This window comes from Ranitomeya imitator, chromosome 2 (genome assembly GCF_032444005.1).
Source record: "Ranitomeya imitator isolate aRanImi1 chromosome 2, aRanImi1.pri, whole genome shotgun sequence".
Lineage (NCBI taxonomy): Eukaryota > Metazoa > Chordata > Amphibia > Anura > Dendrobatidae > Ranitomeya > Ranitomeya imitator.
The window spans coordinates 751,072,344-751,098,897 of record NC_091283.1 but is presented as its reverse complement, the minus strand read 5'-3'; the positions used below and the strand labels follow the sequence as shown (position 1 = coordinate 751,098,897).

General features: G+C 44.1%; 1 protein-coding gene across 1 annotated transcript in view; it reads left to right on the top strand.

Annotated features, from left to right (window-relative positions):
• The window catches only part of NFKB2 (nuclear factor kappa B subunit 2), a 63,640-nt gene that overhangs the window by 13,325 nt on the left and 23,761 nt on the right, over positions 1-26,554 (top strand). Inside the window, exons 2-7 of the mRNA XM_069753284.1 lie at positions 3,565-3,646; positions 4,658-4,698; positions 5,049-5,147; positions 5,401-5,552; positions 7,163-7,275; positions 10,436-10,594. Coding sequence (XP_069609385.1) covers positions 3,565-3,646; positions 4,658-4,698; positions 5,049-5,147; positions 5,401-5,552; positions 7,163-7,275; positions 10,436-10,594 — 646 coding nt within the window. The remainder of the gene's footprint in view (positions 1-3,564; positions 3,647-4,657; positions 4,699-5,048; positions 5,148-5,400; positions 5,553-7,162; positions 7,276-10,435; positions 10,595-26,554) is intronic.

Sequence of the window (26,554 nt, the reverse complement as noted above, 5' to 3'; positions counted from 1 at the left end):
ATAGCCTCCTCATACAGGTAACAATCCCGCATCTGTCGGCTGTCCACTATAGCTGACAACTTGCTGTATCAGCCACGATCAGTGTTTGCATCGTCCAAATCTGTTTAACCCTTTAGATGATGCTGTAAATAGTGACTACATCATTATAAATGGTTAACAGAGTGTGGAGGTTTCCTCTTTATCCCAATTGGTGCCCTCAGATCATGATTTTGTGGTCCTGATGTTTGCCGTGGAAATTCATGACCAAATAGCATGATTAGCATCTGATGGCTGTTGTAACCTGTTCAGAAGTTAGAGGCATTTAAGTGGTAAAAATACACATTTTCATTTCTGTCATACCACTTGGCATTAATTCCTGTAAAGCACCTGAAGGGTTAATAAACTACCTGACAGCAGTTTTCGATATGTCAAGGGGGTGCTGTTTTTAAAATGGTATCACGTTTGGGGGTTTCCCAATATATGAGTCCCCTAAAGTCACTTCAAACATGACTACCGTATATACTCGAGTATAAGCCGACCCCCCTAATTTTGCAACAAAAAACTGGGAAAACTTATTGACTCGAGTATAAGCCTAGGGTGGAAAATGCAGCAGCTACCGGCAAATTTAAAAAATAAAAATAGATACCAATAAAAGTAAAATTATATATATAATGCTCTGCACCGTTCATTATTGCCCCATAGATGTGCCATAGAAAGCTGTGCTATATAGAATGCTGCTGCGCTGCTGCTGCTGCGATAAAAAAAAAAATGACATACTCACCTCTCTTGCTTGCAGCTCATCAGCGTCCCGTCTCCGTACTCACTGATCAGGCAGAGGGCGGCGCGCACACTAGTACGTCATCGCGCCCTCTGACCTGAACAGTCAGAGCCAGAGGACGGGAAGACTGAGCGGCGCCCAGTGGGTGGAACGTGGACAGGTAACTAGGAAATACTTACATGCTCCCGGCGTCCCTGGCTCCTTCCCCCGGACAGCTGGTCTCCGGGTGCCGCAGCCTCTTCCTCTATCTGCGGTCACCGTTACCGCTCATTAGAGAAATGAATATGCAGCTCCACCCCTATGGGAGTGGAGTCCATATTCATTTCTCTAATGAGCGGTCCCACGTGACCGCTGAACAGGGGAAGAGCTGCGGCACCCGAAGACCGTGGGACTGCAGGGACAGCGCCAGGAGCTCCAGAAGCAGGTAAGTATGCCTCAGACCTCTCTCCCCCTCACCCGTCGACCGTGACTCGAGTATAAGCCGAGAGGGGCACTTTCAGCCCAAAAATTTGGGCTGAAAATCTCGGCTTATACTCCAAGTATATACGATAAGTCCCTAAAAAATAAATTTAGTCAATTTCCTTGAAAAAATGAAAAATTGCTGCTACATTTTTAAACCTCCAAAAATGCTAACAAAATAACATAACATTTTACAAATGGTGGTGATGTAAAGCAGACATGTGGGAAATGTTATTTATTAATGGTTTGCTGTGGTATGACCATCTGGATTAAAGGGATAATCATTCAAATTTTGAAAATTGCTAATTTTTTAACATTTTTCTCAAATTTTTGATATTTTTTATTAACAAACACAAAACATATACGTATCATAATAATACGTAACGTATAATGTGTCACGAAAAAACATTCTCAAAATCACTGGGATTTGTTGAAGCGTTCCAGAGTTATTACCACAAAAAGTGACACTGGTCAGATTTCAAAAATTTGGCTCCGTCACTAAGGGGTTAAACAATTCTGGACTGCCCATATGATGATGTCATGTGTTTGTAAGCTTCTTTGTTGGCAACATCTGAGTTAGGCTACTTTCACACTAGCGTTTTCTGCAATCCGTCACAATGCGTCGTTTTGCAGAAAAAACGCACCCTGCAAAAGTGCTTGCAGGATGCGTTTTTTCCCCATAGACTTGTATTGACGACGCATTGCGACGGATTGCCATCCGTCGTGCGACGGATGCGTCGTGCTTTGGCGGACCGTCGGGAGCAAAAAACGCTACATGTATCGTTTTTTGCTCCTGACGGACCGCTTTTTCCGACCGCACATGCGCAGCCGGAACTCCACCCCCACCTCCCCGCACCTCCCAATGGGGCAGTGGATGCGCCAGAGAAATGCATCCGGTGCCTCCGTTGTGCAGTGCGTTAAATGCTAGCGTCGGAATCTCTTCCCGACGCATTGCGACGGGGAGATTCCGACGCTAGTGTGAAAGTAGCCTTAATTAGTGACACCTGTGAATGTATTTTAATGCACACCTGAAACACACTGCTTCTTTGTGTAGCACCATGGGAAAGTCTAAAGAAATTAGCCAGGATATCAGGAAGAGAATTGTGGACTTGCACAAGTCTGGCTCATCCTTGGGTGCAATTTCAAGATACATGAAGGTGCCTCGTTCATCTGTACAAACAATTATACACAAGTACAAACAAGATGGGACTGTCCAGCCATCATACTGCTCAGGAAGGAGATGGGTTCTGTGTCCCAGAGATGAATGTGTTTGGTCCGACATGTGCATATCAACCCAAGAACAAAACCAAAAGACTTTGTGAAGATGATGGCGGAAGCTGGTAAGGTTGTTTCAATATCCACAGTGAAACGAGTGCTGTATCAATGTGAGCTGAAAGGCCACTCTGCCAGGAAGAAGCCATTACTCCAAAAGAAACATAAAAAAGCCAGATTTAAGTTTGCAGATGCACTTAGGAACAAACGTTTCTTTTTTGAAGACATGTCCTGTGGTCTGATGAAAATTGAACATTTTGGGCATAATGACCATCGTTACGTTTGGAGAAAAAAGGGAGAAGTTTGGAAGCCTAAGAACACCATCCCAACTGTAAAACACGGGAGTGGCAGCATCATGTTGTGGGGTTGTTTTGCTGCAGGAGGGACTGGGGCACTTCACAAAATAGATGACATCATGATAAGAGAAGATTGTGGCAATACTGAAGCAGCATCTCAAGACATCAGCCAGGAAGTTAAAGCTTGGGTGGAAATGTGTCTTCCAAATGGACAATGACACTATGCATACTGCCAAAATGGTAACAAAGGAGAACAAAGTCAATGTTTTGGGGTGGCCATCACAGAATCCTGAGCCTGAAAAGGCCGGTGCAAGCAAGGCGACCTACAAACCTGGATCAGTGACACCAGTTTTGTCAGGAGGAATTGGCCCATATTCCGACCAACCATTGTGAGAAGCTTGTGGAAGGAAATCCCAAACATTTCACTCGAGTCATTCAGTTTAAGGGCAATGGTACCAAATAATAATGAAATGTAATGTAAAGTTTTGACTTTGCAGTAAGTAATTAAAATATCTTAAAACCTTCTCTCTCTCATTATTCTGTCATTCGGCAAATATTAATAATTACGGTAATCCTAATTGACCTAAAGCGGGAAAGGTTTATTCTGATTTCATGTCAGATATTGAGAAAAACATACATATGTGTCAACTGTAAATCCTGATTGCGTGTAAGTGATTGTAAGCAGAAGAACATGAATGGCAATTAAATTACAGTGTAATCCAGTTATAAAATATATATAAAAATATTCTTAATTTGCTTTTTTTTTTTGTCCCCAAATAGCTTATTCACAATGGGGATATTGATGAAAATGGTTATGGCTATTCACATTTAATTGACCACCATGAACCAGATTCGGATATTCGTAAGTTACCTAATTTCCCTGTTATGTCACCTATTGAAGATGTTCTCGTTCCTGATTTCTATTATGTTAGCCTTATGGACATTACCATATTATGGCTCTGAGTAATGTTTTGAGTTGTATGGAGCAGTAACATGGTGCCCAGAGACTTACCGTAAATGGGTTTTACTGTACCTACAATACAACGTGCAATGTTTGTTTGTGTTGGATTCATACGGAATGTGCCGAAAAAAAGTAACAAGCTAAGATGGAATACTAACACTGCTTTATGATGAGCACCATTGCAGTAAAACTACACCAACCTGGACTACAGACTGATACCATTAAGACTGGTTCTATTCCTCTGATGTCAGCATTGTGTCGAATAGATGACAGCTGCAGGCAGTCACCGATCGGCTGCAGCCTTAAGTATTCAGTAACAGCAGAATTTCAATCAGCTGCGCCCTCTGGGAAATGCAGCGCTTTCATTGGAGGAACAGTGCCAGTCCAGGAGGTAGGTATAGCGCTGTTTTATTATATGCTGCAACTTGGGGATATTGAGAAGGCATGTAACTGTTACATAAAGCTGTGTTTGCCATAGGCCACAGCCATCATTTATTTGCATTGTTCCTACTGCCAGCTAAACCATTTTGGCTAATGCCAATCCATCAAGGAAGTGCAGTAATGTAGAGACCTAATAGTCAAAAGGCAGCTGTCACAGTGGACATGTAGTCTAATGTGCAGGCGGCATGGTATAAAGCAGGAGGTTTGTGGGAAACTGTTCAGTATAGCTTTATTCAGATTCTCGCTCTTTCTGGACTTAGGGCGGATATACATTGCACTATTATCAGGAACGCGCATTCCTATGAACGCTCATTCCTGAAAATTGTGCAGTGGAATAATGCTGTCAATCACCCCAAAAAAACTATCAAAATGCTTATTCATCTTTAAGTTTTCTTTAAAAAAAAATGCTTTGAAACTGTTTTTGTATGTTTGTGTCCCTCATGTGACTTTTTTTTTTTTCTTTTGTTCCAGAAATGGGCCCGTATCTGTCAATTATCGAACAACCCAAACAGGTAAATATATTATACTTGTAACAAAGCTTGTTTAAGGTTGACCACTACATTTCTGAGGGTGTTAAAAACAAAGAACATATACTCGCCTAACTGACCCCTGCCATTGTCAAACAGTCCTTATCCTAAATGTATGACACCTCATCAAGCAGGCATAAAAGTAATTTAGGTGGAAGTCAAAACATTGAGCCCCCCAAGCTATGCAGCAGCCCCAGCACACACATAAAGGCATACCAATAAATGGGGGATATCGGGATCAGCTATGGGATATATATATATATTTTTATATATTTTTTTTTAACATTTGAAAAATGCATAAGGGCATTATATTTAATTTGCATGGATCTTTCCAGCGTGGCTTTCGGTTCCGCTATGTATGTGAGGGGCCATCTCATGGAGGACTGCCTGGAGCTTCCAGTGAGAAAGGAAAGAAAACCTATCCCACTGTTAAAGTAAGTGTATTGTTATAGATTAGCTGTAGTGTTATTTAAGTGTGACATTTTACTAATACTTGTACATCAATTGCCAAGAACATATCTTTAGTAATTTCACCAAACTTGTTGGTGGTTTTTGGTTAATCAGTTAGTGACACTTAGTATATGAGGGTGGATTTTATACCATGACTGTTTGGCGCACATCTATCCATTTGGTATAGTGTACAGTCTCTTTTGTTCATCTTGTAATGACAGCTTATTTTTACTTTAGATCTTCAATTATGTTGGCATGGCTAAAATCGAGGTAGATTTAGTAACGCACTTAGAACCAGTTCAAGTCCACGCTCACAGTCTAGTAGGAAAACATGCCACCGACACTGGAAATTATGTGGTTACCGTAGGACCTAAAGATATGACTGCACAGTGAGTATTTTCAGTTTTCAATATGAGTTCTTAAAATATGTCCAAAAATGCAATGATAGAAGTTGCATTGATTTCAATGGAGCTGTATTGTGCATGACTTCCTAGCTCAGTCCTTTTTCTGTCTCCATGGTGTATCAGCAGACCGCTAAATGTGAAGGCACGCCAGAACCCACTGCTTCAGTCCTAAATGGGATGTGTTTAATCCTTTCACATGCATGTTCTGCGTTAATGTTACCATTTTTAGCATCTTTGGCATTATAAGTCATTATATAGGTATGATTGGACTGTTTGCATTTTTTATTTTTTCCTTCTAATGGATACACAAAATTTAAAATGTATATCCTGTATATAACTGCTCAAATCAAGGAAACCTGACAAACTGAGACCTCATAAAATAAAAAAAACACCTATAAAACACACTTCATGATGCAGGCACAGAAGCAGTTCATGGTCCTAAGTAGCTGGAAGAGAAAAAAGAAAAACTGAGAAGGAAGGACATTTTTTGGTCAAAATATCATTATTTTTATTTTTACTTAGTCTTTTTAGAAAAAAAGCTGGGTCTTAACATGAACCTGTCACCAGGTTTGACTGATATGAGATGAGACCACCACCTTTCACCTCCGATATGCAGCAAATATGCTGTATATATGCCCTCAACCCGACCTGTAAGAGAAGAAAAAGAGCTTTTTATTATACTCTCCTCCAGGGTGGTCCGGTCTGACAGGCGTCACTGTCTTGGTCCGGTGCCTCCTTTCTTCTTGCGATGCCGTCCTCCTCCTGTGCTTTGTGTGGATGACACATCCCTACGTCATCTATGGGACAAACCTGATGACAGGTTCCCTTTAATGAGGAATTTGGTGCTTTTTTTACCCTTCCAAAACACTCCCTCCAGTGTCATTGAACTAAAAAAATAAATCTCAAATAACCAGCTGCATCTGTAACACATTATTTAGGACCTGGTATAAGAGAGATGCCGTAAAGTGGCTACCAGGTACACATAAAATTGGCCATTTTTATGTGCTAAACGCTCTCATTTTTCATATTTCTAGTGCAGTAATGCAGTTCAAATTTCGTATTTCAAGTTTGTATGTTCTAGCGCTGCAGTGTGCTGCCTTATTTATTTAACATTATTTAGGACTGTGGCCACTCAATGTTCCCACCAGAAGAATAGATTCATAGACTGTCGGGGACCAGGCAGATATATAGGTGCTTCTCACAAAATTAGAATATCATCAAAAAGTTAATTTATTTCAGTTCTTCAATGCAAAAAGCGAAGCTCATATATTATATAAAGTCATTACAAACAGAGTGATCTATTTCAATTGTTTATTTCTGTTAATGTTCTGTTAATGTTGATGATTATGGCTTACAGCCAATGAAAACCCAAAAGTAATGACTCTATATAATATAAGTTTCACTTTTTGTATTGAAGAACTGAAATGAATTAACTTTTTGATGATATTCTATTGATATTCTGATTTTGTGAGACGCACCTGTAAATGGGTGGGGATCAGCATATAATTATTTTTTTTAACTTTCTTTTGGGCTATGCTGGGATGTTTTTAGAACAAAAAATACTAAACAACTGTCGTCTTTTTCTTTATATTCAGGTTTAATAACTTGGGCATTGTTCATGTCACAAAAAAGAGTCAGGTTGACATATTGAAAGACAAAATAAAGCAACAACTAATGAGAAAAGGCAGAAGAACAAACATATTCACAGGTATGGTCTTATTTATGCCTATCTTGTCTTGCACTACGGATTAGAGTTAGCTTAAACTGTTACAGAGGGATGCAGAATAATGTTCATATGTTGCATTAAAAGGAATATGTCACACGATTCATGCTGCCTGAACTAAGGGCAGAATGGGTCAGATCTTGCCTGCACGACTACATGCTCCGAACATGCAGCTCTGGCAAAAATTAAGAGACCATCACATCAAAACCCCCAGACCTGAACCCCATTGAAAACCTCTGGAATGTAATCAAGAGGATTATTGATAGTCACACACCATCAAACAAAGAAGAACTGCTTACATTTTTTGCGCCAGAAGCAGTGTGAAAGACTGGTGGCAAGCATGCCAAGAAGCATGAAAGCTGTGATTAAATATTATATCTATTCCACAAAATATTGATTTCTGAACTCTTCCAGAGTGAAAACATTATTATTGTTGTTTCTAAATTATTATGAACTTGTGTTTTTTTTGCATTATTTGAGGTCTGAAAGCACTGGTTTTTAAAAAAAAAAAAATTTGACCATTTTTCTTTGTCTGAAATAAAAAGCAAAAATTATTGCTTGGAAATTCGGAGACATGTTGTCAGAAGTTTATAGACTAAAAGAACAATTTACATTTTACTCAACAATATACCTATAAAGAGAAAAATCAGACAAACTGAACATTTTGCATTGGTCTCTTAATTTTTGCCAGAGCTGTATAGTTAGAAGATCCGACTGGGGAACATAGCTGAAGATGAGACTAGTCCGCTTCAACCCCTGGCAGCTTCTTCCAGCGCCGCTCTCCTGTTGATTGTCAGAACTTTCTGCATGGCCAATCACCTGGAGTAATACTGGATTAGTCTCAGATCATCCATATTTTCTATGAGTTGCTGGAGCATTTCAGAGAAAAATATACCTGGCTGCATGTCGTGCAGGCCCTGATTTGTGCTTCCTGTGGTTTGGGCAGCATGAACCTGCTGACAGGTTTCCATGTAAGTGTGACAACCCTTCTAAATTTACCATACATGAAAGGGATAGGAACGTGCTCATTGTTAGTTCATTAAGCCATTGTTTTTCCAGTTGAAGAATGTGATAGTAAATGCACAAATGGTGCATGTCCTGCGAGGATTCTACCTGGGGATCTATAGTCTTCCAAGGCCATATGGATACATTTCAAGTGATGCTCTAACTTGCAAAATAAGCTGTGTAGTATTGCGTCCATGTCAGTCCCAGATATTCCAATATCCAATTACAATACTCTACATTTTAGTTAGGGCTCTTTACTGCTTTGGATGGTTAAAGGGAAGGTACCGCGTTTGTAGGTCATTAATAAATCACTGTAATGTAGCATAACATGCTGCTCTAAGCAAGTTTGAAATGCATGTGAAACAGATTTCATGTGTTATGAGTTTAAAGAATGCACTGGGGGCTGACATCTTGGTTTGGAGCAGTAGCAGGGCCCTATCAGTGTCAGATTACGGCACCCCATGGACATAGGGTCAGCGCCTGTCTATTATCTCCTATCTGTAACATTGCAGCAGCATTAGCAGTGAGCTGGGCACGCCTCTGTGGGCTGCACAACTCACTGCTGTAGGTGTGACTAGCTGCCATTTTATTATAGCCCTGTGCTATCTGCCGAGCTCCACTTACTCTCTATCGCAGGACAGAAGAAGCCCTCACTGCTCCTCTGTACTCCAGACAGGCACACATCCTCTGCTCCTCACTCACTGCCCTGTGTGCTTCTCCTGCTGTGTCTCCGCCTCCCCCTCACACACAGTCCCTGTGATCTCAGGTTAGCTGCACTCACAGCCTGCAGAGAGGGAGGTGACACCTGGAGAGAGAGAGCAGGGCAGCTGACAAGACAGGGATTAAGGTGGGGGAAGAGGGATAGCAAGAATGCTGCTGAGCCCACTGTGTTCTGCTCCTCTGTAAACAAGCTGTGCCTCTGATGCAGTAACTGCTGGTGATAGCAGGTCACAGGGCAGTCACACACAAAATGGTGCTGCCCTGTGATGCTGCTCTTCATTCTTAGGGTACTTTCACACTGGCGTTTTTTTTTAATACGTCGCAATGCGTCGTTTAGGGGAAAAAAGCATCCTGCAAAGTTGTTTGCAGGATGCGTTTTTGCCCCATAGAGTAACATTACCGACGCATTGCGACGTATTGACACACGTCACAACCGTTGTGTGACGGTTGCGCCGTGTTGTGGCGGACGGACCGCTTTTTCCGACCGCGCATGCGCGGCCGGAACTCCGCCCCCACCTGCCCGCACCTCATAATGGGGCAGCGGATGCGCCGGAGATTGCATCCACTGCACCCGTTGTGCGGTGCTAACAACGCTAGCGTCGGAATCTCGGCCCGACGCAATGCGACGGGCCGAATTCCGACGCTAGTGTGAAAGTAGCCTTAGGCTGTGTTCACACGTTGCGTTTTTTTTGCGGTTTTATCGGTAAAAACGCTATAAAACCGCAAAAAAACCGCATACAATAAGCATCCCATCATTTAGAATGAATTCCGCATGTTTTGTGCACATGATGCGTTTTTTTCCGCAAAAAAAACGCATACCGCACAAAATCCGGACATGCTCTATCTTTTTGCGTTTTTTTTTGCGGATTTCCCACTCCAAAATGCATTGGGAAGTGTCCGGAAAAAACCGCGACAAATACGCTTTTAAACCACGGCAAAAACGCGGCAAAAACGCATGCGGTTTTCTTGCGGATTTCATGCAGAAAATGTCCGGAATTCTCAGGAATTTTCTGCATGAATTCCTGAACGTGTGCACATAGCCTTACTGTTGGCAGAAAAATTGGGGCAGTAACTGCTGACATCACCATTTCCCTCCCCTTTTGGGTGGTCTAATGTCCCTGGGGCAGAGCTGCTAAATCTTACTATAGCTGCTTGAGGTCTAAAACGGAAAATGCTCCCCCTAGTGGTAAATATGTATATTTGTAGAAAAATATATAATATTTTTCATATAGAAACGTTTGCAAACAGTGCAAACATTGCATTAATACATTTTAATTACTATTTTAAGCTTAATTTCACAAAAAAAAAAACAAAATACAAGAAAACTGGTGGCATCTTCCCTTGGAGAAGCCCTGCTTATCAGAGATGTTATTTTCTAGCTTCGGACACCTATATATTACTTATTATTCTACTTTCACAGACATTGAGGAGAAGAAGATTGAGGCACAGGTGAAGGAGCTGAAGAAGGTTACAGACTTAAGTATTGTTCGCCTTCGGTTCACAGCCTATTTGCCAGATAGCACAGGAGCTTTTACACTACCCTTAAAGCCAGTTATTTCGGATCCCATCCATGACAGCAGTAAGTAAAGTAGACCTCCGGTCCCATTATGCTCCTTTATCTTTACACTGTTTATACCTGGTGTCTCCTCATTGCATTCTCTTCATATCTTTTATTATCTATTCTTATCCATCTCCCATCAGTGCACAGGCATCTAATAGACTGTGCCCCTTTCCATTATGAAGTGAAAACCCAGCACATCTTCATCCAAGGATGGTGATCCCAGGGCTCCTTCTGTGTAACAGCGCTCCCTCCCTGCTGCTAGCACACACAACAGCAGTAAAGGGGTGTGGGTGGTCCGAAGGCAAAGTCATTTTATACGAACTCTGTTTCTATTTAGTCCCATAATCTAAAGGTACTGTCACACTAGACGATATCGCTAGCGATCCGTGACGTTGCAGCGTCCTCGCTAGCGATATCGTCCAGTGTGACAGGCAGCAGCGATCAGGCCCCTGCTGGGAGATCGCTGGTCGGGGAAGAAAGTCCAGAACTTTATTTCGTCGCTGGACTCCCCGTAGACATCGCTGAATCGGCGTGTGTGACACCGATTCAGCGATGTCTTTGCTGGTAACCAGGGTAAACATCGGGTAACTAAGCGCAGGGCCGCGCTTAGTAACCCGATGTTTACCCTGGTTACCATCCTAAAAGTAAAAAAACAAACACTACATACTTACCTACAGCTGTCTGTCCTCCAGCGCTGTGCTTCTCTGCACTCCTCCTGCTCTGGCTGTGAGCGTCGGTCAGCCGGAAAGCAGAGCGGTGACGTCACCGCTCTGCTTTCTGGCTGCCCGGCGCTCACAGCCAGACCAGAGAAGCAGAGCGCCGAGGACAGACAGCGGTAGGTAAGTATGTAGCGTTTGTTTTTTTACTTTTTAGGATGGTAACCAGGGTAAACATCGGGTTACTAAGCGCGGCCCTGCGCTTAGTTACCCGATGTTTACCCTGGTTACCGGGGACCTCGGGATCGTTGGTCGCTGGAGAGCTGTCTGTGTGACAGCTCTCCAGCGACCAAACAGCGACGCTGCAGCGATCCGGATCGTTGTCGGTATCGCTGCAGCGTCGCTATGTGTGACGGTACCTTAAGCGATTTTGTAATATACTTAAAATTCCCTAACTACACTGTCCTAAATCTAGTGTTTTTCTTTCCTCTTTCCCGTCTGATGACTATTTGTTTGAGTATCCCCAGTGTACGGTGGGATACTCAAACAAAGCGTCATCCCTGAAACCAAGAGTCATCAGTGACGCTCCTTTCAAGAGCTGAGCTGTCCCTGTGCACAGCGCTGTCCCTGCGCTGTCTCTACTGTTCACGGCGTTTGCTCTGCTGTCGGCTTATGATAGTAATAAGCCGGCAGCAGAGCGGTATCACTATACCCAGCGTAGCAGGAGACTAGTGCTGCCCCCTCAGATGATTCCACTAGTCTCTGCCGGGTTCAGTGACACCGCTCTGCTGCCGGCTTATTACTGCCGGGTTATTACGCTGTGCACAGGGGAGACACCGCTGGGACAGCACAGCCCCAGAAACTAACGTCACTGATGACTCTTGATTTCAGGGATGGCATGGGGGCTGCGGCTCAGGTTGCAGCCTCGGCCTTCTGACGCTTCGATTGAGTATCTCCGCATGCACTAGGACTACTCAAGCAAATTGTCATCAGACAGCAAATAGGAAAAAAATACAATAGCTGTTAGACAGCACAGTTAGCGAATGGTAGGGAATTTTTAAAGCAAGTATATTAGAAAATGGCTTAGATTATGGGACTAACCCCTTTAACTTCTTACTTTCCACAGTCCATAGCGACTGCTGCATGTAAATAGTTAACAGAAGAATATCAATCCTCTCGCTCAGGATGTGAGGAGCGCACCCGGAGAAGTGGGGTGGTCACAGGCTCCCCGTCAGCCAGGCTTGTTGTTTATAGCTGTGGGAAGCCGTGTACAGGAAGCCGTGTACTTTCCATAGCAGGCAGGGAATTACACTGCTGCTATGAGCTGGCAGGCCCCAATGTTACCTTTTAGCTTTACATAAAGAACACCAATCGTCAGAAATTAGTCAATGTTGTAGACGTGTCAGTGCTGACAGTAACAGCAGAGAGTAAAGGATCTTGTGCAAGTCGACTGCTGGTTTCCGTTTCTCTTTGATGTGTAGCATTATAGCATACCTTCTGCCATGATGTGCTTGTTGGCTCTTTTCATGTATTTAGGCTGAACATAATAATGTATATTAAGCATAAAAGCTCTATTCCTCCACATGAGGTTTAGTTTGTGCGTAAACCCAAAATGAGGGTGGATTTAAGAGTACACCCAGCCGCCTGGTACCTGATTCTGTCCCATCTAATACCTGCAGGCTGAACCAGTGGGTGTGAGGTATTGGAAACCTTTTTGCTGCTAAATGTAAAGACTCTGTGTTCACTTCTACTTCAGTCTTCTGTCTTTGCACTAGAGCAGAATAGGAAATGATGGCCATACAATGCACACAAACCCTGTGTGACGTTCGATAATGCAGCGTTGTTCCTCCTTTCTATCTGCCCTTTGATCATCCAGTAACCCTCACCCCTTTCCATCTCTCCCATGTCTCTGGATATGTTCACACTCTTTAACCTCCGAAAAAAATCACAGAAAAAGACTGGTTTTTAAGCAGAGGATGATTCAGGTTTGCAAAATTGCAGACAAAAGGAGAGTTTCTTGAAGGAGACTTTTGCTGTGGTTTTTTTTTTTTTTTGTTTTGTTTCCTGAGCGTTTTTTTTCCACTGGCAGTTTCCTGACCTTGTGGGCAAATGCCAAAAAAAAGTGCAAAAAGACCAACTGGTTACACAGTGTCTGATTCATGCAGCTTGTGGTTTGGAGATTCATGAATCTGATCAGATTTTTTTTTTTTATGTTTTGATGTCATTTTCACGTTCATTGCCTAGTAGAGCGCCTGTCGCCATCCCTTTCATAAAAGGGGTGTGCCCCTACCAACAACAGTGAGTGGAAACTGGAGACAAATCCAGTCACCAGTTTATCATCTAAAAATAGTTTCTCCTTGCGGAGAGGGACACGTCAAGGTGAGGAGACTTTTAGGCCTTGCAATGCTCCTCATATAAAAATACCCTCTCGATATCCTAGAAAGCCTGCAAAAAAATAATACTTTGCCCAATATAGAAGTGATTTGTATTACTTAATAAATAGAAGAATGTTTTAAAAAGGGAAGAAACAGATGATGTAGGACAATAACCCAGAAGGATAGATTACCAATCAATGATGTTATGCATTCATGCATACATACAAATAATATGTGGTAACCATGTGAAAAAGCCAAATAAAGAGGTAACTACATGCATACTGCTTGAGAGATTGTGTTTGATAACAAGAGCCTATTGTGTACCCTGCAACAAATATAGATTGAGGGAAAACTCCACATTGATTAAAGTGGATGGATCAGTAAAGGTGGCAGTGGCGCATGTCCATGTAGGACTCTACCAGCCCCAACCCGCGTTTTGGCGCAAGCTTTTCTCAGGCTATCTGCTTTTTGAGGATTTGACCATCGAGATGAGCAGTTTCCTGGCCAAAGACACAAAATGACAATGTTTAGTTACCACTTTAGCCTGGTGACATGGTCTCGATGTTGGAAAAACCAAATTGGTCCTGGATCGTTGGGAAAAGTTGCTCTGGGGAGGATGTTTAGATCCCATTAATTATTAATAGCAGTGGTCTTAGGCAAAATTGTGAGCGAGCCCACTCTATGGATGTTAAGCCCCCCACACATGGGTGGTCAGGGTGCTTTACTGTTGCATGGCAGAGGACTGATAGTAGCGCTCACCTTTTTCTTTTCTGGGCAATCATTCTTCCAGATGTCCCAATCACTCTGAAGGGGGCTTCATCAAATAAAATAGCTTTGTTGCAAGTAAAGGTATAGGACTGCAGAGGACTAGGGTAAAGTGATTTACTCTGATGAAGCCCCCTACAGACTGTTTGGGACATCTGGAAGAATGATTGTCTGGAGAAGCAAAGGTGATCGCTATCATAAGTCTTGTCATGTCAACAGTAAATCATCCCGAGCCCTTTTATGTGTAGGGTCCCTTTTCATCCAATGGTGGGGGCTCACTCAGTTTTGCTGAAGAACACTGCCTTGAAGAAAGCATGGGATCTAAACCTCTAACAAAAGCAGTGATGATGGTGATGAACATTGCTTTTTTTCCACGTGATGGAAACCATGTCACAAGGCAAAAGACTCAGTTAACTAAACAGTGATATTTTTGATCAATGGCCTGGAAATTCCCAGGATCTCAACCCTTTTGAGAATCTATTGTGGTCAACACTAAAAAAGTGACAAACAGAAACATGGGCTATTTGGATACCGAGTTTCTGCTCCAAAATCTTAACAATAAGCCTCAGTTTTTTGAGGAGTTTTGAGATTTGAAAGAGACGTTGGAGAGTTTTTCATTTTCTGCTTCAAAAGATCATTTTCTGCTTCAAAAGATCATCAAAATATGTATGTGCATACAGCCAAATTGTGATGAACTCGAAGCAGTGGTTAGACAAGGGTTGTCATCAGGATTTGGCCCATAGGCTGTTCAGCTGCCAGGGCGGATTACAGAGGGCTTGAAAAATAAGGGTCAACTCTGTAAATATTGAGACTTTACATTAAAGGGAACCTGTCATCTGAATTTGGCAGGACTGGTTTTGGGTCATATGGGCGGAGTTTTCAGGTGTTTGATTCACCCTTTCCTTACCCGCTGGCTGCATGCCGGCTGCAATAGTGGATTGAAGGTCATTCTCTGTCCTCCATAGTACACGCCTACACAAGACAAGATTACCCTGCGCAGGCGTGTACCACGGAGAACAGAGAATGAACTTCAATCCAATATTGCGGCCAGCATGCAGCCAGCGGGTAAGGAAAGGGTGAATCAAACACCCAAAAACTCCGCCAATATGACCGAAAACCGGTCCCGCCAAATTCAGGTGACAGGTTCCCTTTAAACTTGATGTATTTGTCAATACAAGTTTAAAAACCTATGAAATGCTGATAATTGTACTTCAGTAGCCATAGAAATAACCAAAACTGCATCTGAACAATTGCAGATGGTTATGGGGCTAGTGGAAAGACTTTTTGTCATGACACTGAGTACTTAGGAAATTCAATGAACGGTCATTGCTTGGATGCTGTAGTGGAGTAGTCACCGATCAATAAGTGAGGCTCTGATGACATAGATCCAGGAAACTAGGCTGATGGCTATATTCCCTGTCAGGAAGGAATTCCCCTCTACCCTCCCCCGCCTGATGACTCACTGGGGTTTTTGTTCTGTCTGCTGTTGTCATGTGTATAATACGTCTTCCTTTATATATAGGGAGAATTTAAGGGGCCTTTGTTCATTCTAAGATTTTTGACTTTTTCCTGCAAATAGTAAATCTATAAACTGTAGGGACGATTTACATGTTCTTTGTGATCTTTTTTTCTTGGGCGTAAAATAAACGGCTGCAGGTTGAAAGTAATACTTTATTACATAGCAGAGTCTTCCAAATGCTTCCGATTATTCCCGACCTTACATTTGTGGGGCCTGGATGAACCCTGCAATCATCGGGGAGCCTCTGCAGGGAGCTCCTTTCCTGTCATCCGGGGACATCTGCAGTGACACAATTGGTGATAGCAAATTGCTTGTGAAAACTACATTTACACACATGGTCAAAATTGTTGGTACCCCTCGTTTAATGACATACAAACCCACAATAGTCACAGAAATAACTTGAATAATATCTCAAAAATTAAAAATCTATGAACATATGAAAGTCCGATATTGGTTTTTCAACCACGCTTCCACAGAATTAAAAAAAAAAAAATAAAACTCATGAAATACAGTAGGCCTGGGCAGAAATGATGGCACCTTTAACTTTAATATTTTGTTGCACAGCCTTTTGAGGCAATCACTGCAATCAAATGATCCCTGTAACTGTTAATGAGACTTCGGCACCTCTCGACAGGTATTTTAGGCCCACTTCTCAAGAGCAAACTGCTCCAGTTGTCTCGTGTTTGATGGTTGCCTTTCCCAGGCGGCATGTTTCAGCTCTTTCCAAAGATGCTCAATAGGATTTAGGTCAGGGCTCATAGAAGACCACTTATGAATAGTTCAATGTTTTCCTCTTAGCCATTCTTCAGTGGTCAGCACTGCAGCCTTGCAGAGCTGGGGTCCTGGATGCAAATCCCACCATGGACAACATCTGCAAGGAGTTTGTATGTTCTCCCCGTGTTTGCGTGGGTTTCCTCCGGGCACTCCGGTTTCCTCCCACACTCCAAAAACATACTGATAGGGATTCTAGATTGTGAGCCCCTTCGGGGACAGCAATGATAATGTGTGCAAACTGTAAAGCGCTGCGGAATATGTTAGCGCTATATAAAAATAAAGATTATTATTATTATTATTCTTGGGTGTTTTTAGCTGTGTTATCCTATTGTAAGACCCATGACCTGCGACTGAGACCAAGCTTTCTGACACTGGGCCACACATTTCTTTCTAGAATCCCTTGATAGTCTTGAGATTTCATTGTACCCTGCACAGATTCTAGACACCTTGTGCCAGATGTAGCAAAGCAGCCCCAGAACATAACAGAGCCTCCTCCATGTTTCACAGTAGGGACAGTGTTCTTTTCTTGATATGCTTCATTTTTCCATCTGTGAACATAGAGCTGATGTGCCTTGCCAAAAAGTTCCATTTTTGTCTCATCTGTCCATAGGACATTCTCCCAGCTTTGTGGCTTGTCAACATGAAGTTTGGCAAGTTCCAGTCTGGCTTTTTATGATATTTTTTTCAACAATGGTGTCCTCCTTGGTTGTCTCCCATGAAGTCCACTTTGGCTCATACAACGACGGATGGTGCCATCTGACACTGATGTTCCTTGAGCTTGAAGTTCACCTTTAATCTATTTAGAATTTTTTCTGGGCTCTTTTGTTACCATTTTGTATTATCCGTCTCTTTGATTTGTCATCAATTTTCCTCCTATGACCACATCCAGGGAGGTTGGCTACAGTCCCATGGATCTTAAATAATATGTGCAACTATAGTCACAGGAACATCAAGCTGCTTGGAGATGGTCTTATAACTTTTACCTTTAACATGTTTGACTATAATTTTCTTTCTAATCTCCTGAGACAACTCTTTCCTTCGCTTCCTCTGGTCCATGTTGAGTGTGATACACAACATGTCACTAAACAGCACAGTGAATATCTGTAGCCCTATACACAGGCCCACTCACTGATTCCAAGATTGTAGACACCTGTGATGCTATGCTTGGCATAGGTGGCTTTCCTTCATAGGATGCTGCCCTTCCCGTGGTTCTTCCTTCCCGGGGAAAGGCCTGGCTATTCACTGCTTGCGTCGAGAAACACGTGATGGTGTCTCCGCAGCTTCTTTACCTGCATCTGCATATTTCCCATAAGGGATGGGGGCAGTGTTCTGGAATCACTGCGTTGAGAAACACGTGATGGTGTCTCCGCAGTGTTGGATGTTTTGGTCTCCCCGAGGCCAATCATCTGTGCCTTTATAGCCTTTTTACTAGGCACTGCTCCTAATAGCCAGATTCCTACTCCACACTGATGAGGGGCAAACTCCCCGAAACAGCTGTCTGTGGATGGATACCATGCTTGGCATAGGTGGCTTTCCTTCATAGGATGCTGCCCTTCCCGTGGTTCTTCCTTCCCGGGGAAAGGCCTGGCTATTCACTGCTTGCGTCGAGAAACACGTGATGGTGTCTCCGCAGCTTCTTTACCTGCATCTGCATATTTCCCATAAGGGATGGGGGCAGTGTTCTGGAATCACTGCGTTGAGAAACACGTGATGGTGTCTCCGCAGTGTTGGATGTTTTGGTCTCCCCGAGGCCAATCATCTGTGCCTTTATAGCCTTTTTACTAGGCACTGCTCCTAATAGCCAGATTCCTACTCCACACTGATGAGGGGCAAACTCCCCGAAACAGCTGTCTGTGGATGGATACCATGCTTGGCATAGGTGGCTTTCCTTCATAGGATGCTGCCCTTCCCGTGGTTCTTCCTTCCCGGGGAAAGGCCTGGCTATTCACTGCTTGCGTCGAGAAACACGTGATGGTGTCTCCGCAGCTTCTTTACCTGCATCTGCATATTTCCCATAAGGGATGGGGGCAGTGTTCTGGAATCACTGCGTTGAGAAACACGTGATGGTGTCTCCGCAGTGTTGGATGTTTTGGTCTCCCCGAGGCCAATCATCTGTGCCTTTATAGCCTTTTTACTAGGCACTGCTCCTAATAGCCAGATTCCTACTCCACACTGATGAGGGGCAAACACCCCGAAACAGCTGTCTGTGGATGGATACCATGCTTGGCATAGGTGGCTTTCCTTCATAGGATGCTGCCCTTCCCGTGGTTCTTCCTTCCCGGGGAAAGGCCTGGCTATTCACTGCTTGCGTCGAGAAACACGTGATGGTGTCTCCGCAGCTTCTTTACCTGCATCTGCATATTTCCCATAAGGGATGGGGGCAGTGTTCTGGAATCACTGCGTTGAGAAACACGTGATGGAGTCTCCGCAGTGTTGGATGTTTTGGTCTCCCCGAGGCCAATCATCTGTGCGTTTATAGCCTTTTTACTAGGCACTGCTCCTAATAGCCAGATTCCTACTCCACACTGATGAGGGGCAAACTCCCCGAAACAGCTGTCTGTGGATGGATACCATGCTTGGCATAGGTGGCTTTCCTTCATAGGATGCTGCCCTTCCCGTGGTTCTTCCTTCCCGGGGAAAGGCCTGGCTATTCACTGCTTGCGTCGAGAAACACGTGATGGTGTCTCCGCAGCTTCTTTACCTGCATCTGCATATTTCCCATAAGGGATGGGGGCAGTGTTCTGGAATCACTGCGTTGAGAAACACGTGATGGTGTCTCCGCAGTGTTGGATGTTTTGGTCTCCCCGAGGCCAATCATCTGTGCCTTTATAGCCTTTTTACTAGGCACTGCTCCTAATAGCCAGATTCCTACTCCACACTGATGAGGGGCAAACACCCCGAAACAGCTGTCTGTGGATGGATACCATGCTTGGCATAGGTGGCTTTCCTTCATAGGATGCTGCCCTTCCCGTGGTTCTTCCTTCCCGGGGAAAGGCCTGGCTATTCACTGCTTGCGTCGAGAAACACGTGATGGTGTCTCCGCAGCTTCTTTACCTGCATCTGCATATTTCCCATAAGGGATGGGGGCAGTGTTCTGGAATCACTGCGTTGAGAAACACGTGATGGTGTCTCCGCAGTGTTGGATGTTTTGGTCTCCCCGAGGCCAATCATCTGTGCCTTTATAGCCTTTTTACTAGGCACTGCTCCTAATAGCCAGATTCCTACTCCACACTGATGAGGGGCAAACACCCCGAAACAGCTGTCTGTGGATGGATACCATGCTTGGCATAGGTGGCTTTCCTTCATAGGATGCTGCCCTTCCCGTGGTTCTTCCTTCCCGGGGAAAGGCCTGGCTATTCACTGCTTGCATCGAGAAACACGTGATGGTGTCTCCGCAGCTTCTTTACCTGCATCTGCATATTTCCCATAAGGGATGGGGGCAGTGTTCTGGAATCACTGCGTTGAGAAACACGTGATGGTGTCTCCGCAGTGTTGGATGTTTTGGTCTCCCCGAGGCCAATCATCTGTGCCTTTATAGCCTTTTTACTAGGCACTGCTCCTAATAGCCAGATTCCTACTCCACACTGATGAGGGGCAAACACCCCGAAACAGCTGTCTGTGGATGGATACCATGCTTGGCATAGGTGGCTTTCCTTCATAGGATGCTGCCCTTCCCGTGGTTCTTCCTTCCCGGGGAAAGGCCTGGCTATTCACTGCTTGCGTCGAGAAACACGTGATGGTGTCTCCGCAGCTTCTTTACCTGCATCTGCATATTTCCCATAAGGGATGGGGGCAGTGTTCTGGAATCACTGCGTTGAGAAACACGTGATGGTGTCTCCGCAGTGTTGGATGTTTTGGTCTCCCCGAGGCCAATCATCTGTGCCTTTATAGTTATAAGGCTGCCGTCACACTATCCGTATTGGGTCAGTATTTTACATCAGTATTTGTAGCCAAAACCAGGAGTGGGTGATCAGGGCTGCCACTAGGAATTTCAGGGCCCCATACTGGCAAAATTTTCAGGGCCCCTTAAGACTCCGCCCAGGCTCCACCCCAGCCCCGCCTCCACCCCTCGAACTGTCAACAGCCCCACCGCTGTCTCTTGCCAAAACTCCACTTCTCACAAATCACACATTAACAGTTCCCATTACCAGATCAAACACATAGCCAGCAGCTTTTGTTTTGGCCAAAAGGTTTTTTTAAATTTGAGACGACAACAAGGTAGACTCTTTTGGCCGAGCCCTACTCTACTCTAATCTATTAAACATTTGTTAAAATATGCAATACAATTTAGGTGTATTTTTATTTATTTTTCAATTGACCAATAATACCACATACAAGGGACAAATACCACAACACCATGACCAGACACCATATTATCACCACATAGTGACCTATAATACTATCTACAAGAAACAAATACCGCCACACCATGTGCAGACCACATATTACCACCACAGTGACTGAACAATATCACATACAAGGGACAAATACCACCGCAGCATGTCCAGACCACATATTACCATCACATGGTGACCAACTACATACAAGGAACAAATACCAACACAACATGAACAGACCACATATTACCACCACACAGTGACCGAATAATAGCACATACAGTTAGGGCCAGAAATATTTGGACAGTGACACAAGTTTTGTTATTTTAGCTGTTTACAAAAACATGTTCAGAAATACAATTATATATATAATATGGGCTGAAAGTGCACACTCCCAGCTGCAATATGATAGTTTCCACATCCAAATCAGAGAAAGGGTTTAGGAATCATAGCTCTGTAATGCATAGCGTCCTCTTTTTCAAGGGACCAAAAGTAATTGGACAATGGACTCTAAGGGCTGCAATTAACTCTGAAGGCGTCTCCCTCGTTAGCCTGTAATCAATGAAGTAGTTAAAAGGTCAGGGGTGGATTCCAGGTGTGTGGTTTTGCATTTGGAAGCTGTTGCTGTGAGCAGACAACATGCGGTCAAAGGAACTCTCAATTGAGGTGAAGCAGAACATCCTGAGGCTGAAAAAAAAAAAAAATCCATCAGAGAGATAGCAGACATGCTTGGAGTAGCAAAATCAACAGTTGGGTACATTCTGAGAAAAAAGGAATTGACTGGTGAGCTTGGGAACTCAAAAAGGCCTGGGCGTCCACGGATGACAACAGTGGTGGATGATCGCCGCATACTTAATTTGGTGAAGAAGAACCCGTTCACAACATCAACTGAAGTCCAGAACACTCTCAGTGAAGTAGGTGTATCTGTCTCTAAGTCAACAGTAAAGAGAAGACTCCATGACAATAAATACAAAGGGTTCACATCTAGATGCAAACCATTCATCAATACCAAAAATAGACAGGCCAGAGTTAAATTTGCAGAAAAACACCCCAAGAAGCCAGCTCAGTTCTGGAAAAGTATTCTATGGACAGATGAGACAAAGATCAACCTGTACCAGAATGATGGGAAGAAAAAAGTTTGGAGAAGAAAGGGAACGGCACATGATCCAATGCACACCACATCCTCTGTAAAACATGGTGGAGGCAACGTGATGGCATGGGCATGCATGGCTTTCAATGGCACTGGGTCACTTGTGTTTATTGATGACATAAGAGCAGACAAGAGTAGCCGGATGAATTCTGAAGTGTACCGGGATATACTTTCAGCCCAGATTCAGCCAAATGCTGCAAAGTTGATTGGACGGCGCTTCATAGTACAGATGGACAATCACCCCAAGCATAAAGCCAAAGCTACCCAGGAGTTCATGAGTGCCAAAAAGTGGCACATTCTGCAATGGCCAAATCAATCGCCAGATCTAAACCCAATTGAGCATGCATTTCACTTGCTCAAATCCAGACTTAAGACGGAAAGACCCACAAACAAGCAAGACCTGAAGGCTGCGGCTGTAAAGGCCTGGCAAAGCATTAAGAAGGAGGAAACCCAGCGTTTGGTGATGTCCATGGGTTCCAGACTTAAGACAGTGATTGCCTCCAAAGGATTTGCAACAAAATATTGAAAATAAAAATATTTTGTTTGGGTTATGTTTATTTGTCCAATTACTTTTGACCTCCTAAAATGTGGAGTGTTTGTAAAGAAATGTGTACAATTCCTACATTTTCTATCAGATATTTTTGTTCAACCCTTAAAATTAAACGTTACAATCTGCACTTGAATTCTGTTGTAGAGGTTTCATTTCAAATCCAATGTGGTGGCATGCAGAGCCCAACTCGCGAAAATTGTGTCACTGTCCAAATATTTCTGGCCCTAACTGTACAAGGAACAAATACCGCTACACCATGGCCGGACAACATATTACCACCACATTGTGACTGAATAGTACAATACTGATCATTAATAAAAAAAAAAATACTATCACCATAAGTGCCATTATACACAGGAGATCTGTACTTAGTATGCAGTGTGTGTACAGGTAATACAGTGGTCGCCGATGCCATTATACACAGGAGCTCTTCATATAGTGTCAGTGTACATGTAATACAGCGATCACTAGTGACATTATACACAGGAGCTCTGTATATAGTGTATAGTGTACATGTAATACAGCGATCACTAGTGACATTATACACAGGAGCTCTGTATATAGTGTATAGTGTACAGATAATATAGTGATCACTAGTGACATTATACACAGGAGCTCTGTATATAGGGTACAGTGTACATGTAATACAGCAATCACTAGTGACATTATACAAAGGAGCTCTGTATATAGTGTATAGTGTACAGATAGTATAGTGATCACCAGTGACATTATACACAGGAGCACTGTATACAGTATACAGTGTATGGTGTCAGTGTACAGGTAACATACTCACCAGTGACGTCTCTAGCTAAAGTCCTTCATCTTTGCGTTTCTTTTTAATCCAGCGCAGACCGCTATCACTTCTTTCTGCCAGGACTCGTCTCATCTGCATAAAATAACACAGTTATCTAGAGCACCGCTTCCAGAGCACATTCCCCATTTTTTCCCTTTCTTCTACACTACACATCTGACTACAGACGTTCACCCACCATTAATATATAATTGGTTATTATGCAACCCACCATTCCAAATATAAATTATAATCCGCCACTGTGCCCCCACTATCTGTATATAGCCACTTTCCTCATTTAATATATAAATTAATTAGCACCTGTATTCTTCCAATTTATTACCAGTTACTTTATCCTCAACGAACCCACTATGTACCTCCCGCTCTAACCCTTACCCCAATTCATTATAGTTACATGCCCCTTCTGCCTCAATTCATTGCCACGTCTTCTCTCTCTCCCACCCTCTATTCATTATCAATTGATCTTCCCCACCCTCAAAATTCATTATTTGCTCTCCCCACCTTCAATACATCATTTGCTCTTCCCACCCCCAAGTTCAATTCAATTGCTGTCCACGTCCCTCACACTCACTTCATGTGCAGTCCCCATCACCCCCACTTCATCATTTAGTCCCCTATCATCATTTAGTCCCCTATCCCCCCCGTCACTTCATCTGCAGTCCCCCTTACTTCATCATTTGCAGCCCCCTATCATTTCATCATGTGCAGAACCCCCTCAAACACACTTCATCATCTGCAGTCCCTATCACTCCCACATCATTACCTATCCCCATCCCCCCCACATCATTTGCAATTCCCATCACCCCCACATCATTTGCAGTCCCCATCTCCCACATCATCATTTGCAGTCCCCATCACCCCCCCATCATTTGCAGTCCCCATCACCCCACATCATCATTTGCAGTCCCCCCACATCATTTGCAGTCCCCATCACCCCCCATCATCATCTGCAGTCCCCATCACCCCCACATCGTTTGCAGTCCCCCAACATCATTTGCAGTCCCCATCACCCCCACATCATCATTTGCAGTCTCCATCACCCCCACATCATTTGCAGTTCCCATCACCCCCACATCATTTGCAGTCCCCATCACCCCCACATCATTTGCAGTCCCCATCACCCCCACATCATCATTTGCAGTCTCCATCACCCCCACATCATTTGCAGTCTCCATCACCCCCACATCATTTGCAGTTCCCATCACCCCCACATCATTTGCAGTCCCCATCACCCCCACATCATCATTTGCAGTCCCCCCACATCATTTGCAGTTGCCATCACCCCCACATCATCATTTGCAGTCCCCCAACATCATTTGCAGTCCCCATCACCCCCACATCATCATTTGCAGTCCCCCAACATCATTTGCAGTCCCCATCACCCCCACATCATCATTTGCAGTCTCCATCACCCCCACATCATTTGCAGTCCCCATCACCCCCACATCATTTGCAGTCCCCATCACCCCCACATCATCATTTGCAGTCCCCCAACATCATTTGCAGTCCCCATCACCCCCACATCATCATTTGCAGTCCCCCAACATCATTTGCAGTCCCCATCACCCCCACATCATCATTTGCAGTCTCCATCACCCCACATCATTTGCAGTCTCCATCACCCCCACATCATTTGCAGTTCCCATCACCCCCACATCATTTGCAGTCCCCATCACCCCCACATCATTTGCAGTCCCCCTCACTCCCACATCATCATTTGCAGTCCCCCAACATCATTTGCAGTCCCCATCACCCCCACATCATCATTTGCAGTCTCCATCACCCCCACATCATTTGCAGTCCCCATCACCCCCACATCATTTGCAGTCCCCATCACCCCCACATCATCATTTGCAGTCCCCCAACATCATTTGCAGTCCCCATCACCCCCACATCATCATTTGCAGTCCCCCAACATCATTTGCAGTCCCCATCACCCCCACATCATCATTTGCAGTCTCCATCACCCCCACATCATTTGCAGTCTCCATCACCCCCACATCATTTGCAGTCTCCATCACCCCCACATCATTTGCAGTTCCCATCACCCCCACATCATTTGCAGTTCCCATCACCCCCACATCATTTGCAGTCCCCATCACCCCACATCATCATTTGCAGTCCCCCAACATCATTTGCAGTCCCCATCCCCCACACATCATCATTTGCAGTCCCCATAACCCCCACATCATTTGCAGTCCCCATCACCCCCACATCATCATTTGCAGTCTCCATCACCCCCACATCATTTGCAGTCCCCATCACCCCCACATCATTTGCAGTCCCCCAACATCATTTGCAGTCCCCATCACCCCCACATCATTTGCAGTCCCCATCACCCCCACATCATCATTTGCAGTCCCCATCACCCCCACATCATCATTTGCAGTCTCCATCACCCCCACATCATTTGCAGTTCCCATCACCCCCACATCATTTGCAGTTCCCATCACCCCCACATCATTTGCAGTCCCCATCACCCCACATCATCATTTGCAGTCCCCCAACATCATTTGCAGTCCCCATAACCCCCACATCATTTGCAGTCCCCATCACCCCAACATCATTTGCAGTCCCCATCACCCCCACATCATTTGCAGTCCCCATCACCCCCACATCATCATTTGCAGTCCCCATCATCCCCACATCATTTGCAGTTCCCATCACCCCCACATCATCATTTGCAGTCCCCCCACATCATTTGCAGTCCCCATCACCCCCACGTCATCATTTGCAGTCCCCCCACATCATTTGCAGTCCCCATCACCCCCACATCATCATTTGCAGTCCCCTATCCCCCCTTCACTTCATCTGCAGTCCCCCTTACTTCATTTGCAGCCCCAATCATTTCATGTGCAGTACCCCCTCAAATACACTTTATCATTTGCAGCCCCCTATTATTTCATCATGTACAGTACTCCCTAAAACGCACCCCATCATCTGCAGTCTCACTCCCCCCCACCTCACCTCACCTATTAAAAAAACAAAAATGTTTTTTATACTTACCTCAGTCGTTCCCGGGGCGTCTAGTGTTTCCAGCA